The sequence below is a fragment of the Schistocerca cancellata genome, chromosome 8 (genome assembly GCF_023864275.1).
Source record: "Schistocerca cancellata isolate TAMUIC-IGC-003103 chromosome 8, iqSchCanc2.1, whole genome shotgun sequence".
NCBI lineage: Eukaryota > Metazoa > Arthropoda > Insecta > Orthoptera > Acrididae > Schistocerca > Schistocerca cancellata.
In genome coordinates this window covers 92,634,029-92,647,262 of record NC_064633.1, presented here as the reverse complement: position 1 = coordinate 92,647,262, position 13,234 = coordinate 92,634,029, and the positions used below count along the sequence as shown (strand labels likewise).

At 39.1% G+C, this 13,234-nt stretch overlaps 1 protein-coding gene across 1 annotated transcript in view; it reads left to right on the top strand.

Moving 5' to 3' along the window:
* The window catches only part of LOC126094512 (casein kinase I), a gene marked incomplete in the record, with an annotated part of 305,729 nt that overhangs the window by 246,803 nt on the left and 45,692 nt on the right, over window positions 1-13,234 (top strand). The window contains 2 exon segments of the mRNA XM_049908923.1: window positions 1,511-1,656; window positions 2,049-2,123. Coding sequence (XP_049764880.1) covers window positions 1,511-1,656; window positions 2,049-2,123 — 221 coding nt within the window.

The following is a 13,234-nucleotide window of genomic DNA, read 5'->3' as shown; positions in this document are numbered from 1 at the left end:
AAGAAAGTGGAAGAGTGTGGTGTTTCAAGAGGCATTATATTGAAGATTTATACTGCGTACGATGAAATTGGAAAAAAATGACTGCTAAGTCACAATGTGGACAAAAGTGTGTGCAGAGCGATTGTGACCGATGGTCATTGAAGAGGATAGAGAAGAAAATAAAGAGGACGACAGCTGCGAAAGTATCTCCAAAACTAAACTATTGCACTCACAAACCCTGTCAGCATGAAAACAACATGAAGGGAACTCCATAAGAAGGGAATTTTCAGGATGACGCTGTAATTTCGAAACCACTCACCAATGATACAAATTGCCATAACAACAAAAACAGGTGCCAAAGCCATAAAACCATATTATGGTGTTGTGGAAGAACTTAGTTTGGTGGGATGGGTCTTGTTCACGTTGTTTCTACCTTCCTTCCCCAGGAGTGAAACATGTGGTTTGGCGATGATGTGGTCAGTCATATTGTGGTATTCCATGGGCCTCATGGTACTCTGCAAGGTCACATTACTGATAAGTATTATGTAACCATCTCATGGCATAATGTTTACTCCATAAAGGTGATGCTCTGTTCCAAGATGACAGGGCCCCTGTTCACGCAGCTCACGTAGTCCAGGAATGGTTTTGCAAGCACGGAGATGAATTTTTGCATCTCCCCTGGTCCCGACAGTCACCAGATCTCAATATTATTGAACTTCTTTGTCTGCTTTGGAAAGAAGTGGCATGGGTCATTATCTGCCTTCATCATTACTTGGTCTTGACAACATTTTGCAGATGAAATCAAACAGGACCTGCATTTGTGCATTCAGAGTCAACTGGAAGTTGCATTGAATGCCTACAGTTTTCCTGCACCATATTAGGCAGGGTAATGTGTTGTGTTTTTAGTGTTTCCATATTTTTGTCCACCCCCTTGTAAGTGTAACACTGTAGTATACTGTGATATTTCATTTGTTCAACTATCTCCTCCCCTCCCGCATGTCCCTCCTTGCTATCCCAAAATGTATTATTTTAAACAAAACTGATCTGATTAAATTCTTTCTTCTTGGTCATGTACCCACATGCCAGATTGTGTCGAAACCTGGAAACCAAACTTTTATGGAAATTCACTATCATTTGTACCATCTTATTGCACCTATCCATCCAGCAATTTGCCATAGCTCTCCCTACCCCCCCCACCCCACCCCCCACCCCCACCACCCCCCCCACCCACGCCCCCCATCCACAACTCCACAGAGGCTTTTTCACAGTGCTAGTATTTTCAAGGGAATTTTCAGTTTCAGGCCTTTGGCACCTGTATCGTATTTCTTTAACTCTCCCTCCTCCCCCCCCCCCCCCCCAACCAAGCAACAGTGGTATCATAGCCACATTTAACATATATTTAAGCAATGTACACCTAGTCATAGATACCTTTTAGAATGAATCTAGTCACTCCGTTATAAATTTTGACATCACTCGTCGTTTTTCTTTAAGCAAAATTACCATTAATCACACTGCCATTTTACTTTCAGAGAAATGGCGATGTATTTGCGCTATGTACGAAGGCTGGACTTCTTTGAAACTCCCGACTATGAGTACCTTAGAAAATTATTCCAGGATCTCTTTGAACGGAAAGGCTATGTGGATGACGGAGAATTTGATTGGACGGGAAGAACAATGGTGAGTTCCACTAACACCAAGCAGCAAGATCAAGAGCGATGAATGTGAAGAACCTTGAAAATAATGAGAAAAAGTTTTAATCCCCATTTTCTGTGACGTAACGTATTTTATAATACGAACATTTTCAGACCCAGTAAATTTGTGTCAGAACAAGACTTAAAATTTTCTTCTTTGATTTAGTTTCGTTTAATTTATTCTATATATGTAAAAATGTTTATTCATTTTCATGAATTACATTTCTTTCTAACAAATGTATGTCTGTTTGTTTGTTTTATATAAGGAATAGTTGTACTGAGAAAAGCATTCAGTGCATGAATGTTCTGTTATGCAAGTTCTCTCTTCAGTTAATGTTGTGCATGGTTTTCTTGTGCATGCTGCTTTTGTTAAAACAGCCTCCTAACTTTCAAGCATTGCGACAAATCAGGAATGCTCCGCCTTCTCACATTGGGAAAACTAAATCTGATAAGGTCTGTATGCTTTGTGGTGTTTTGGCTTTTAGCGCTTCTCTTATAAATTATAAGGTGGAAAGATTTTTTTGCCAGTCCTCCTTTCTTTCTTCTTTCTTTTGTAGTCTACATAGGAATTCTTAGTTTTGAGAACAACTGGTTGTTAGTAAACATAATTAGTAGGCAGATACTGATAAATTAGTTCTTCACTATTCCATTATGTTGTTGCATTTGCAGGCCAGTACATCTTCTGTATTAAATTTCAATATACAGTAAATAGAACAGATTACCACTGTGTGTTGTGTGTGTGTGTGTGTGTGTGTGTGTGTGTGTGTGAGAGAGAGAGAGAGAGAGAGAGAGAGAGAGAGAGAGAGAGAGAGCTTAGCTCATGGTAATTTGACTAATTTCATAATTATGCATTATATGTACATATACATGTTCCTAAAACGCTAGAGCAACAAAGTATTTGTGTGGGATGAAGTGAATCATCTGTATTGGAATAGCATAAAGATTCTATCAAGTTTTTGGGCCTCGTATTTGTTTGAACCATTATGTTTATGCTTGTGTCAGCCATAGCAAAGACAGAAAAAAATATTTTTATTTTACGACCAATCTTGATGTCATTTTTACTAGTCAATTCCGGAGGCTTCCCTCTTATTTAGTCTCGGTCATACATTGTTATTAGCTATGGTATTAGTGTGGGACAGCCTACTTCCGAAGTGCTGTATTTTCTTCAGTTTATCCATATTTTTACAAATTATGCTGAAAATATGTGTATTAATTGCATAATTTTATTGAGATCACATCTATTTACAGTATTAAAAAAAACATTTTTTGGTCCTGTAAAATCTAATCAGTTTAAGAAGAAATAACTTTGCAACCATATGTTGCACTTCCCTATAGTGTGAAAACAGGCACCTCGAGTATATATGTGAAAATGGAAACTCAGTTTTATGTACAACAGCCACAAAGCCTCTAGTTCTGTCAGCATGTCATCTCTGGTGGACTAGAACCTTAAAATAGCATATCAAAACTAATTGCAGCACAGCAAACATTTTCCCAGTTTTGTGGTGGTTGCACATAAAATTGCCTCCTAAAATGCTGTGTGACACAAGGAGGGGGGGGGGGGGGGGAGACTAGAATATCTACACTAACAAGACCTGCAATTTCAAGTGTACATAACGCTCCACTTTAATAGTGTGTCAACATCCTAGTATTAAAATAGGAATCTCGGGCTATGAATTCGGACGTGCATGTCTCCCCTCATGAACCATGGACCTTGCCGTTGGTGGGGAGGCCTGCATGCCTCAGCGATATAGATAGCCGTACTGTAGGTGCAACCACAACGGAGGGGTATCTTTTGAGAGGCCAGACAAACATGAGGTTCCGACAAACATTTGGTTGCTGTAGAGGGGCAGCAGTCTGTATGATTGGCTGACCTGGCCTTATAACATTAACCAAAATGGTCTTTCTGTGCTGGTACTGTGAGCAGGTGAATGCAAGGGGAAACTGCAGCTGTAATTTTTCCTGAGGGCATGCAGCTTTACTCTATGCATAAAAAGTTCTCGGTTTACTTGCCGTGTCCAATTTGGATAAAATCCCGAGCTTTCGATGACTCCCTCTGTCTTCTTTGTCAGGGGTGAAACTGACTGTAGTGGACAGGTGAGGCTTCCGCTTTTATAAGCAATGGACGGCTTTTCATTGGCTGGATGACGTCACAGTGGAAACGGCGCATATGGAGATGGCGGCCTCTATGTCCATAGATTTTGTTTGCATGCTTTATCCAGCGTTGCTTGCAGCGCCATCCATTGCAACAGGCAGAGAACTGCGAGGAATGTATGAAGTCGCCCTCTGTGCTCTTTCTTTATCAACTGCGTGCTTCCATGCATTGCTGAGTGCATATCCGGAGTCTCTGTTGAAATTATTTTCACAAAGTGTAATTTCAACTGCTTCCCTGATGACAGAGTCCCAATACTTTGAAGCGTTTCATCGAATAAAATTTTATGTTTATTTAACAAACTGTGCTCAGCCACCGCTGATTTTTCAAGATACCTGTATTTCCGGTGACGCTGATGTTCCACACAGCGATCGGCAACAGTTCTTATAGACTGGCCCACGTAATTTTTGCCACAGTCACAAGGAATGCTGTAAATTTCCGGTACTCTCGGGCCGAGATTATCTTTCACAGGTCGCAACGTTTCCTTAATCTTCGTGGGTGGCCGGAACACTGGTATGATTCCCTGCCGGCTCAGGACTCTGCCAATCTTGCTGGTCGTTGCACCACAGAATGGTAGCCGCGCGATGTGTTGGTCCTCTTGATCTGTTCTGTTTTTGCTGTGACGTCATCCAGCCAATGAGAAGCCGTCCATTGCTTATAAAAGCGGAAGCCTCACCGGTCTACGACAGTCAGTTTTACCCCTGACGAAGGTGACAGAGGTAGTCATTGAAAGCTTGGGATTTTATCCAAATTTGACGTGGGAAGTAAACCGAGAACTTTTCAGGCAAAGACTCCATCGCGAAAGACTTTGTAGTCAGCTTCACTCTATGGTTAAATGATGATGGCATCCTCTTGGGTAAAATATTCCGGAGGTAAAGTAGTCCCCCATTCAGATCTCGAGGGGGACTGCTCAGGAGGAAGTTGTTATCAGGAGATAGAAAACCTGTATTCCACAGATCGGAGTGTAGAATGTCAGATCTCTTAACCGTGCAGGTAGGTTAGAAAATTTAAAAAGGGAAATGGGTAGGTTAAAGCTAGATATAGTGGTGATTAGTGAAGTTCAGTGGCAGGAGGAACAAGACTTTTGGCCAGGAGAATACAGGGTGGTTTAATAATGAATAAAAAAACAGGAGCATGGATCAGCTACTACAAGCAGCATATTGAACACATTATTGTAGCCAAAATAGACACAAAGCCCACATGTACCACAGTAGTACAAGTTTATATGCCAACTACCTCTGCAGATGATGAAAAGATTGAAGAAATTTATGATGCGCTAAAAAGAAAAAATTCAGATAGTGAAGGGAGATGAAAAATTAATAGTCATGAGAGACTGGAATTCAGTAGTAGGAAAAGGGAGAGGAGGAAAAGTATTAGGTGAATATGGATTGGGGATAAGGAATGAAAGAGGAAGCTGCCTGTTAGAATACTGCACAGAGCATAACTTAATCATAGCTAACACTTGGTTTAAGAATCATGAAAAAGGTTATATATGTGGAAGAGGCCTGGAGACACTGTAAGGCTTCAGATAGATATATAATGGTTAAGACAGAGATTTAGAAACCAGATTTTAAATTGTTTGACATTTCCAGGGGCAGATGTGGACTCTGACCACAATTTATTGGTTATGAACTGTAGATTAAAACTGAAGAAACTGCAAAAAGGTGAATTTAAGGAGATGTGTCCTGGATCAACTGAAAAAATCAGATGATGTAGAGAGTTTCAGGGAGAGCATTAGGGAACGATTGACAAGAATGGTGGAAAGAAAATGGTAGAAGAAGAATGGGTAGCTTTGAGGGATGAAGTAGTGAAGGCAGCAGAGAATCAAGTAGATAAAACGACGAGGGCTAGTAGAAATCCTTGGGTAACAGAAGAGATACTGACTTTAATGGATGAAAGGAGAAAATATAAAAATGCAGTAAATGAAGCAGGTGAAAAGGAATACAAACATATCAAATATGAGATCGACAGGAAGTGCAAAATGGCTAAGCAGGGATGGCTAGAGGACATATGCAAGGATGTAGAGGCATATAGAACTAGGGGTAAGATAGATACTGCTTACAGAGAAATTAAAGAGACCTTTGGAGACGAGAACCACCTCTATGAATATCAAGAGCCCACATGGAAAACCAGTTCTAAGCAAAGAAGGGAAAGCAGAAAGATGGAAGGAGTACGTAGAGGGTCTATGCAAGGGTGATGTACTTGAGATCAATACTATGCAAATGAAAGAGGATGTAGATGAAGAAATGGGAGAAATGATACTGCTTGAAGAGTTTGACAGTGCACTGAAAGAGCAAAGTCGAAACAAGGCCCTGGAGTAGACAACGTTCCAGTAGAACTACTGATAGCCTTGGGAGAGCCAGCCATGACAAAACTCTACCATCTGGTGAGCAAGATGTATGAGACAGGTGAAATACCCTCACACTTCAAGAGGAATGTAATAATTCCAATCCCAAAGAAAGCAGGTGTGAAAATGATCGAACTCTCAGTTTAATAAGTCACAGGTGCAACATACTAACACACATTCCTTACAGATGAATGGAAAAACTGGTAGAAGCCGACCTTGGGGAAGATCAGTTTGGATTCTGTAGAAATGTTGGAACATGCAAGGTAATACTGACACTATGACTTACCTTAGAAGATAGGTTAAGGAAAGGCAAACCTCTGTTTGTAGACTTGGAGAAAGCTTTTGACAATGTTGACTGGAATATTCTGCAGTTCTGAAGGTGGCAGGGAACAAATACAGGGAGTGAATGGCTATTAACAATTTGTGCAGATACTAGACGGCAGTTACAAGAGTCGAGGGACATGAAAGGGAAGCAGTGGTTGAGGAGGGAGTGAGACAAGTTGGTTGTGTATCCACAATGTTATTCAATCGGGATATTGAGCAAGCAGTAAAGGAAACAAAAGAGAAATTTGGAGTAGGAATTAAAATCCATGAGGAAGAAATAAAAACTTTGAGATTTGCTGATGACATTGTAATTCTGGTAGAGACAGAAAAGGATCTGGAAGAACAGTTGAATGGAATGGACAGTGAGGATATAAGATGAACATCAACAAAAGTAAAGTGAGGATAATGGAATGTAGTCAGATTAAGTCAGATGATGCTGAGGGAATTAGATTAGGAAATGAGACACTTAAAGTAGTTTTGCTATTTGGGGAGCAAAATAACTGATGATGGTCGAAGTAGAGAGGATATAAAATGTAGACTGGAAATGGCAAGGAAAGCGTTTCTGAAGAAGAGTAAATTGTTAACATCGAGTATAGATTTAAGTGCCAAGAAGTCTCTTCAGAAACTGTATGTATGGAGTGTAGCCATGTATGGAAGTGAAAAATGGACGGTAAACAACTTAGACAAGAAGAGAATAGAAGCTTTCGAAATGTGGTGCTACAGAAGAATGCTGAAGATTAGATGGGTTGATCACATAACTAATGAGGAGGTACTGAACAGAATTGGGGAGAAGAGGAATTTGTGGCAGTACTTGGCTAGAAGAAGGGATCAGTTGATAGGACATGTTCTTAGGCATCAAGGGATAAGCAATTTAGTACTGGAGGTCAGTGTGGAGGTAAAAATCGTAGAGGGAGACCAAGGGATTCATAAACAAAGCAGATCTAGAAGGATGTAGGTTGCAGTAGTTACTCAGAGATGAAACAGCTTCCACAGAACAGAGTAGCATGGAGAGCTGCACCAAACCAGTCTCTGGATTGACAACGATGACGACGACAACAACAACAACGAGAGTTGGCCCATTCCGAAACCAAAAGAATTTGTCTCCAGCTGTCCAGTATCCTGTTTCCTTATTTGATTGAAATGTAATGCTTGACATGGCAGGCTCCTTTTGATGTGGTCATAGCATCTCTCTCTCTCTCTCTCTCTCTCTCTCTCTCTCTCTGTCTCTGTCTCTGTCTAATTTCTTCCGTTAGTGTTGTTGTCTTACACGTTTAATCCACATTCTGCCTCATAGCATTAGTGCCAGAAGTGACGTAAGAGACCTTATGTCAGCTGCTTCTGTTCTTCATTCATCTCTCTTTTTTTGGGGGGGGGGGGGGGGGGGTAATCCAGTTTTCACCATCATATTTACGAGCAGAAAATATTTTTGGCAATAAAGTAAAATGTTTAATCATTATTGTCTGTCTAGTTTGAAGGTGCAACCCAGAGAATTTCAATGTTAACTTCAACTCTATCTGATGTATTGGTCTTTCCCCCCTCCACCCCCCCACCCCCAAAACGAAAAAAGAAAAACCCTCACTGTTTTCATCACAAAAAATTTCTTTTCATACAGTAATGAATCTATCTTCAAACACACACAACTTGTATTAGAGGTAACACCTTTATCCACTGACTTCACATGTACCATTTCTTTTGCACAACAGATAGAACCATAATGACGCATTTTGGAGTTATCTTAAATGTGGCGCATCAGTTAAACTATATATTTTCATAGTGCTCAAGTGCAGATACGAAAACCACCAAATGAAGAACTTGAGTTTCGCAAACTTTTAAACCAACATAGTGCGTGCTCTATTTTTATTTTGTCAGCCAGTCTATGCTCAGAACATGAGATGTCGAGGTGCATTTACACGGGTCATACATTTTAGCAGTGTATGGCCACAATAGTGTTGATGTAAAATACCCAATAGGGCCCTACAAGTGTGTGGACCATCTGCATGTGCCTGCAATGTGTGAGAGTGAGCGCAAATACAGTTTCCAAACATCAGCAGACGAGTTGAGTGCTTGTCAATGACCACACAGATATCGCACACTTCCACATAGGCTATGAATTTGCAGTGTGTGTGTGTGTGTGTGTGTGTGTGTGTGTGTGCACACAGTGTCCTTCCCACTAGAATTAGGCAGTGTGTATTTGAAAGACAAATAATGCATAAAAATAAAATTTTGTACATGGCTGGAGCAGCAACGTCAGGATGAAATCATCTTGTAGTAACAGTAAACAACCAGTTAGCTGCAAAATGGAAGGTTTATTAAAATCTCTCTGTCATGGTTTCAACATTTATAAATATGTTCTCTTCAGAAATATTGACAACTGGATTTCACTGTATGACAGAGGTATGTTGAAATGGAGAGGTATGTTATAATGTAGCCGAAAGGCTTCAGTCAGATGTAAAATTTCATCTCCAGTGCACTAGCTGTTCATTGGTGAGGAAATACCAAATGATAACCGTTATATTGTGCATGTTTTAATTATTATGGAGGCAAAATTTTATAACTGGTTACGCTTTACACCTTTGTTTTAATGCACATGTACCATGGCGTGTAATTCAACTGTCACAATTTCTTTCTTAAGAAGTAGTTTATACAAACATTGAAGCCGTGGTAAAGGGGTTTTAATAAACACTGCATTTTGGAACTAATTGGCTGTTTATTAGTTGTGCAAGAAGATACAGATAAAAACTGCAATTCATTATTTGTGAACAACAAACAAAAATATTTATTGGAAACATTATTGATTTAGGCAAATAAAAATATTTATCATTTGTGAATAAAAAGCATTAAGAAAAGTAGATAAATTTGAAATAGAATGTCATTTATTGCTCCAGTTCTTCCCCATTTAATAAATAGATATACATTTTGTTGCTTTTAAAGTAGTTTTCACAACAACTCTTTCTTAAAATATCTAGTTAGAAATTTTATTTCATTTTCAAAGATTTGTCATCATGAGACACTAAGGATACATTCTACACATTCAAATAAGATATTGGTGTGTTATATACTCCTGAAATAGTTTTTGTTGCAGGGTAATATTATAAGAATTTCAAATCGCAAAATTTCTTTGGCAAAAATTGAAAAATTGTCAATTCTGCTGTAGTTTTGGTAGGTAAGTTCGTCATGGTTTCAGGTTAGCTTCAACTGCCAGACCACATTAAAAATAAATTTTCTTCTTGCGTGTCTACTCCGTTGTTCATTGTCAGCAGCATAGATGAAGTATTTGTTTTTTAAATTGTGGCTAAGACAGTGCCACAGTAATTAATTGCAGTTGGTGTAGAAAAGCGAAAAAAGGTTTTCCAATTCTCTCTCAATGCTTCCTGAATTAAAAAACCAGTGTGCTGCAGTGCTGCTTCCCCCCTTCGCCTCCTCCGCAAAACCTTGTGTTTCCTGAAGCTTTTCAATCTCGAAACTATATGTAGCTACATTGACGTGCGTTCCACCTTCTAATGGAAATCTTATTCAGAGTTAGCCCTAAACGCTTTTGGATAATGTTAGACATCCAGCAGCATTACACAAACATTTTAGAAGACTTCACATATAAACTGTGTTGATGTTAATCTTTGGCAAATGCTGAGTTGTTATTTTTGTTCACTCATTTTTAACGCTACAAATACAAAAGAATTGCATAGTTACAGTGAAACGCCTGTTTAATGTTTTCGTGCAGTCCCGACTTAAAAAACGCAAAACCAAGGAAAGTGCAAGATCGAGGAAAACGTTAAAAACCCAAAAATATGAGCAAAAACATATATAATTGCCATATATATTTAAAAATCGTAAGCCTCTTGAATACATTAAATTAAATCTGTATAAGTGAAGGAAATGAAATGTACTGTAGACTGTATATGCATGAATTTGTGGTAATGAATGTCATCAGTTCTCAAAAAATCAGATATGTAACAGCAAGGAAAAACTCTTCAAAAAATTGAAATTGGTGTCAGGTTACAAGGTAATCAAGCATATTTTCCGATATGCTGTGACCACAAATTATATGACAAAACACATGTTTTTGAGAGATCTTTCCTTTGCACTTACCCAGAAAAAAGTAAAAGTTGATGAACATGGTGAATGAACCGAGAATTGTGAAGTACAGTGACAGACGTCAGAATCTAACATGTGGAGTTGTTAATTTCTGTACACAGTGCAAAATGTGAATTTCAAAGGAAGCTCAGGCGCTACAGTTTTGCCTCATGCCTTGTATCACTGCTGCCGATCTTTACGATCTACAGTGTGTGGTCCAAAGTATATACATGACTAGTGATGTAGTTGTTGCAGCTGTATTGTGTCAGATTTGAATAAAAAAGGCTTTAAAATGTGCTTTCGCCAAACCCTTGTTCTATTTCTATGTGACATCTCTGCTGCAGCACATGATCTGTACAAAAAGTGTATTTTCAGCACTTAACAAAATGCCTTCACCCTTACTTTCACTCCTGTCATTGAAGGGCCACTACCTCTCTCTCCACACATCCAGCAGGCGAGCTCATTTTGTGTGTGTTAAGCCCCTTTTACACAACTGACTTTCTTAATTCAATTGGCTACTTAAGACAAGCATGTCTACTGCAGCACCCCTGGCATTTCATTCCTATACTGACTCTCGTCTGTTTCCAGTGGTCATTTTTGTTTAGATGTCGGCACTAAAATTGCCAGGGTTGTGATAGCTGTCTGCTGTGTAGTTTGGCGTCTGAATGGTGAGAATGAGGTTAGTAGGGACTATTCTTTTTACGGAAAAATCGAAATATAGTAACAAAAAGTAGGAACAAACAGTGACAGCAGAGTTTATTAATGATCCAAGTAAAATACGTTGTGTAAGTTCTTGCCAGAAGTCACGTGGTAAATTCACTAGGCTCTTAAGAACTGAAACAATAGGAAAAGTGTCATCCAAATGTTTCAGAACATATACAGGCATTTACTCAGGAAAATATGTCCTTGCAAACTCATCACAGTATGTAGAACACAGTAAATAGTGACGTTTTTCTTTATCCTATGTAACTTATTTTCTAGATATGTCCCAAATGACAACGAAAATTATTTTTCTCATCTGTCTTCAAAATACATTTATCTATTCACATTTTTATTCTCTTTAAAATGTAAATGCTTTTTGCTTCCAGATATTTCATCTCTCGTGTAGGAGATCACTAGTAGGTAGGACAAAAATATCGGAAGCTTGTGTGACTTTTCATTGTGCCATGAAAACAAAGCAAACAACATAAAAAGGGTGTATTCGACCCGGGACAACTGAAAGATCCTGTAAAAGCCCAGGAATTTTTTCATCCTGGTGAAAACAGGAAAAAAACTCGGGATTTTTTTCATCTGGGAGAAAACAGGAAAAAACGTGGGAATTTTTAAGAATTCTGGGAATTTTTCATTGTTTTACTTTTCAGTTACATTTTTGTAACTTTGACCGGTAATAACCAATACTCTAACAAAGAATATTACGGTATCTCGCCACTGCAGAATAATACTGCAGCAACAAAACGTGAACGAGAGAAAGAGAACGAAAATAATACTTAAGTCGCAAAGGAAATGTGCCATATATAACAACAAAACACAGTGCTCATACAACAGCAAAATGTGTCAAAGGCTTTATGAAGACTATAGCAATGCTTCATAACAACAACTTGCCTCTGATGAGCATGATGTCACAACTGCTTACATTAGATTCGTTTGAGCAGTTGCGAGCGAGCTCATGCTCATGCGCAGCTGAGTTACGTATGACCAGATGCTACCCAGAAAAAGTTTATTGTCACCCCTAAGCTGCCAGATTCACACATGTGTAACAAGCCCGGATCTAGGGGGTGGGGGGCAAACTGGGGTATCTGCCTCGGGCGGCAATTTCAGGGGAGGGGAGGGGGATGCCAAATTCATATTCTTGAGGAAAAAGACCTCGTTTCAGAAAGCTCCTAGCATCCAGCGCACATTGGTCTATTGATTATTCATGTGATTTTGAAACACATCCCTGTTGGTTTTTTAACAAAATCTAAGTTGATTTCTGAATGCATGCATAGTGTACATCATGTCTCTGCCAGGGGAATCCCCATTGCATCTAGAAATAAACATCCCTGCAGGCAAAAGGGGACAGGGCTATACGAGCTGAGTGGAATAAAGCCGAACAGGTGAATGCCAGTCGCTGTTTATGTGGTTGACTGGATTTGTGAACGATCAGCCTTGTTATAATTACTAGCAAAATCCATAGATTCAGACTGAAAGAGTGGAAATAAACGACTAAGGGGAATAACAGGGAAGAAAGATTACGTATTATCTTCTCCGAGTACCCAAGAAAATGAAATTTTAACAGAAAATTTTTGGCCAGACCACTACACTTGTAAGGTAGTCCCCAGCTAGCAGCGGCTTAAGTTCTATTCCGGGAGTAGTTTGGAAAACGTAATAACGCTTAACCAGACAATAAATGCAGGATAACTAAACTGTTGATTGTGGCAGGGTTAGTGAAGTTAACCGGAGAACAAATTTTGACACTGGCAGGACTAGTTACAGAATTAATGGTCACAAGAGTGTTTGTTAGAACAAGGGAGGAGAGGAAACGGACATCACACAAATTACGGAAGAATATGAAGATTCCAATTTTATATAAGAATTTCATACTATTACTTTTTGTTCTCATGCTTGAGAAGCTAGAGTGTATAAATGAAATATGAAACTATTTACTAACATAAAACTCTTTGCTTTTAGTAAGCC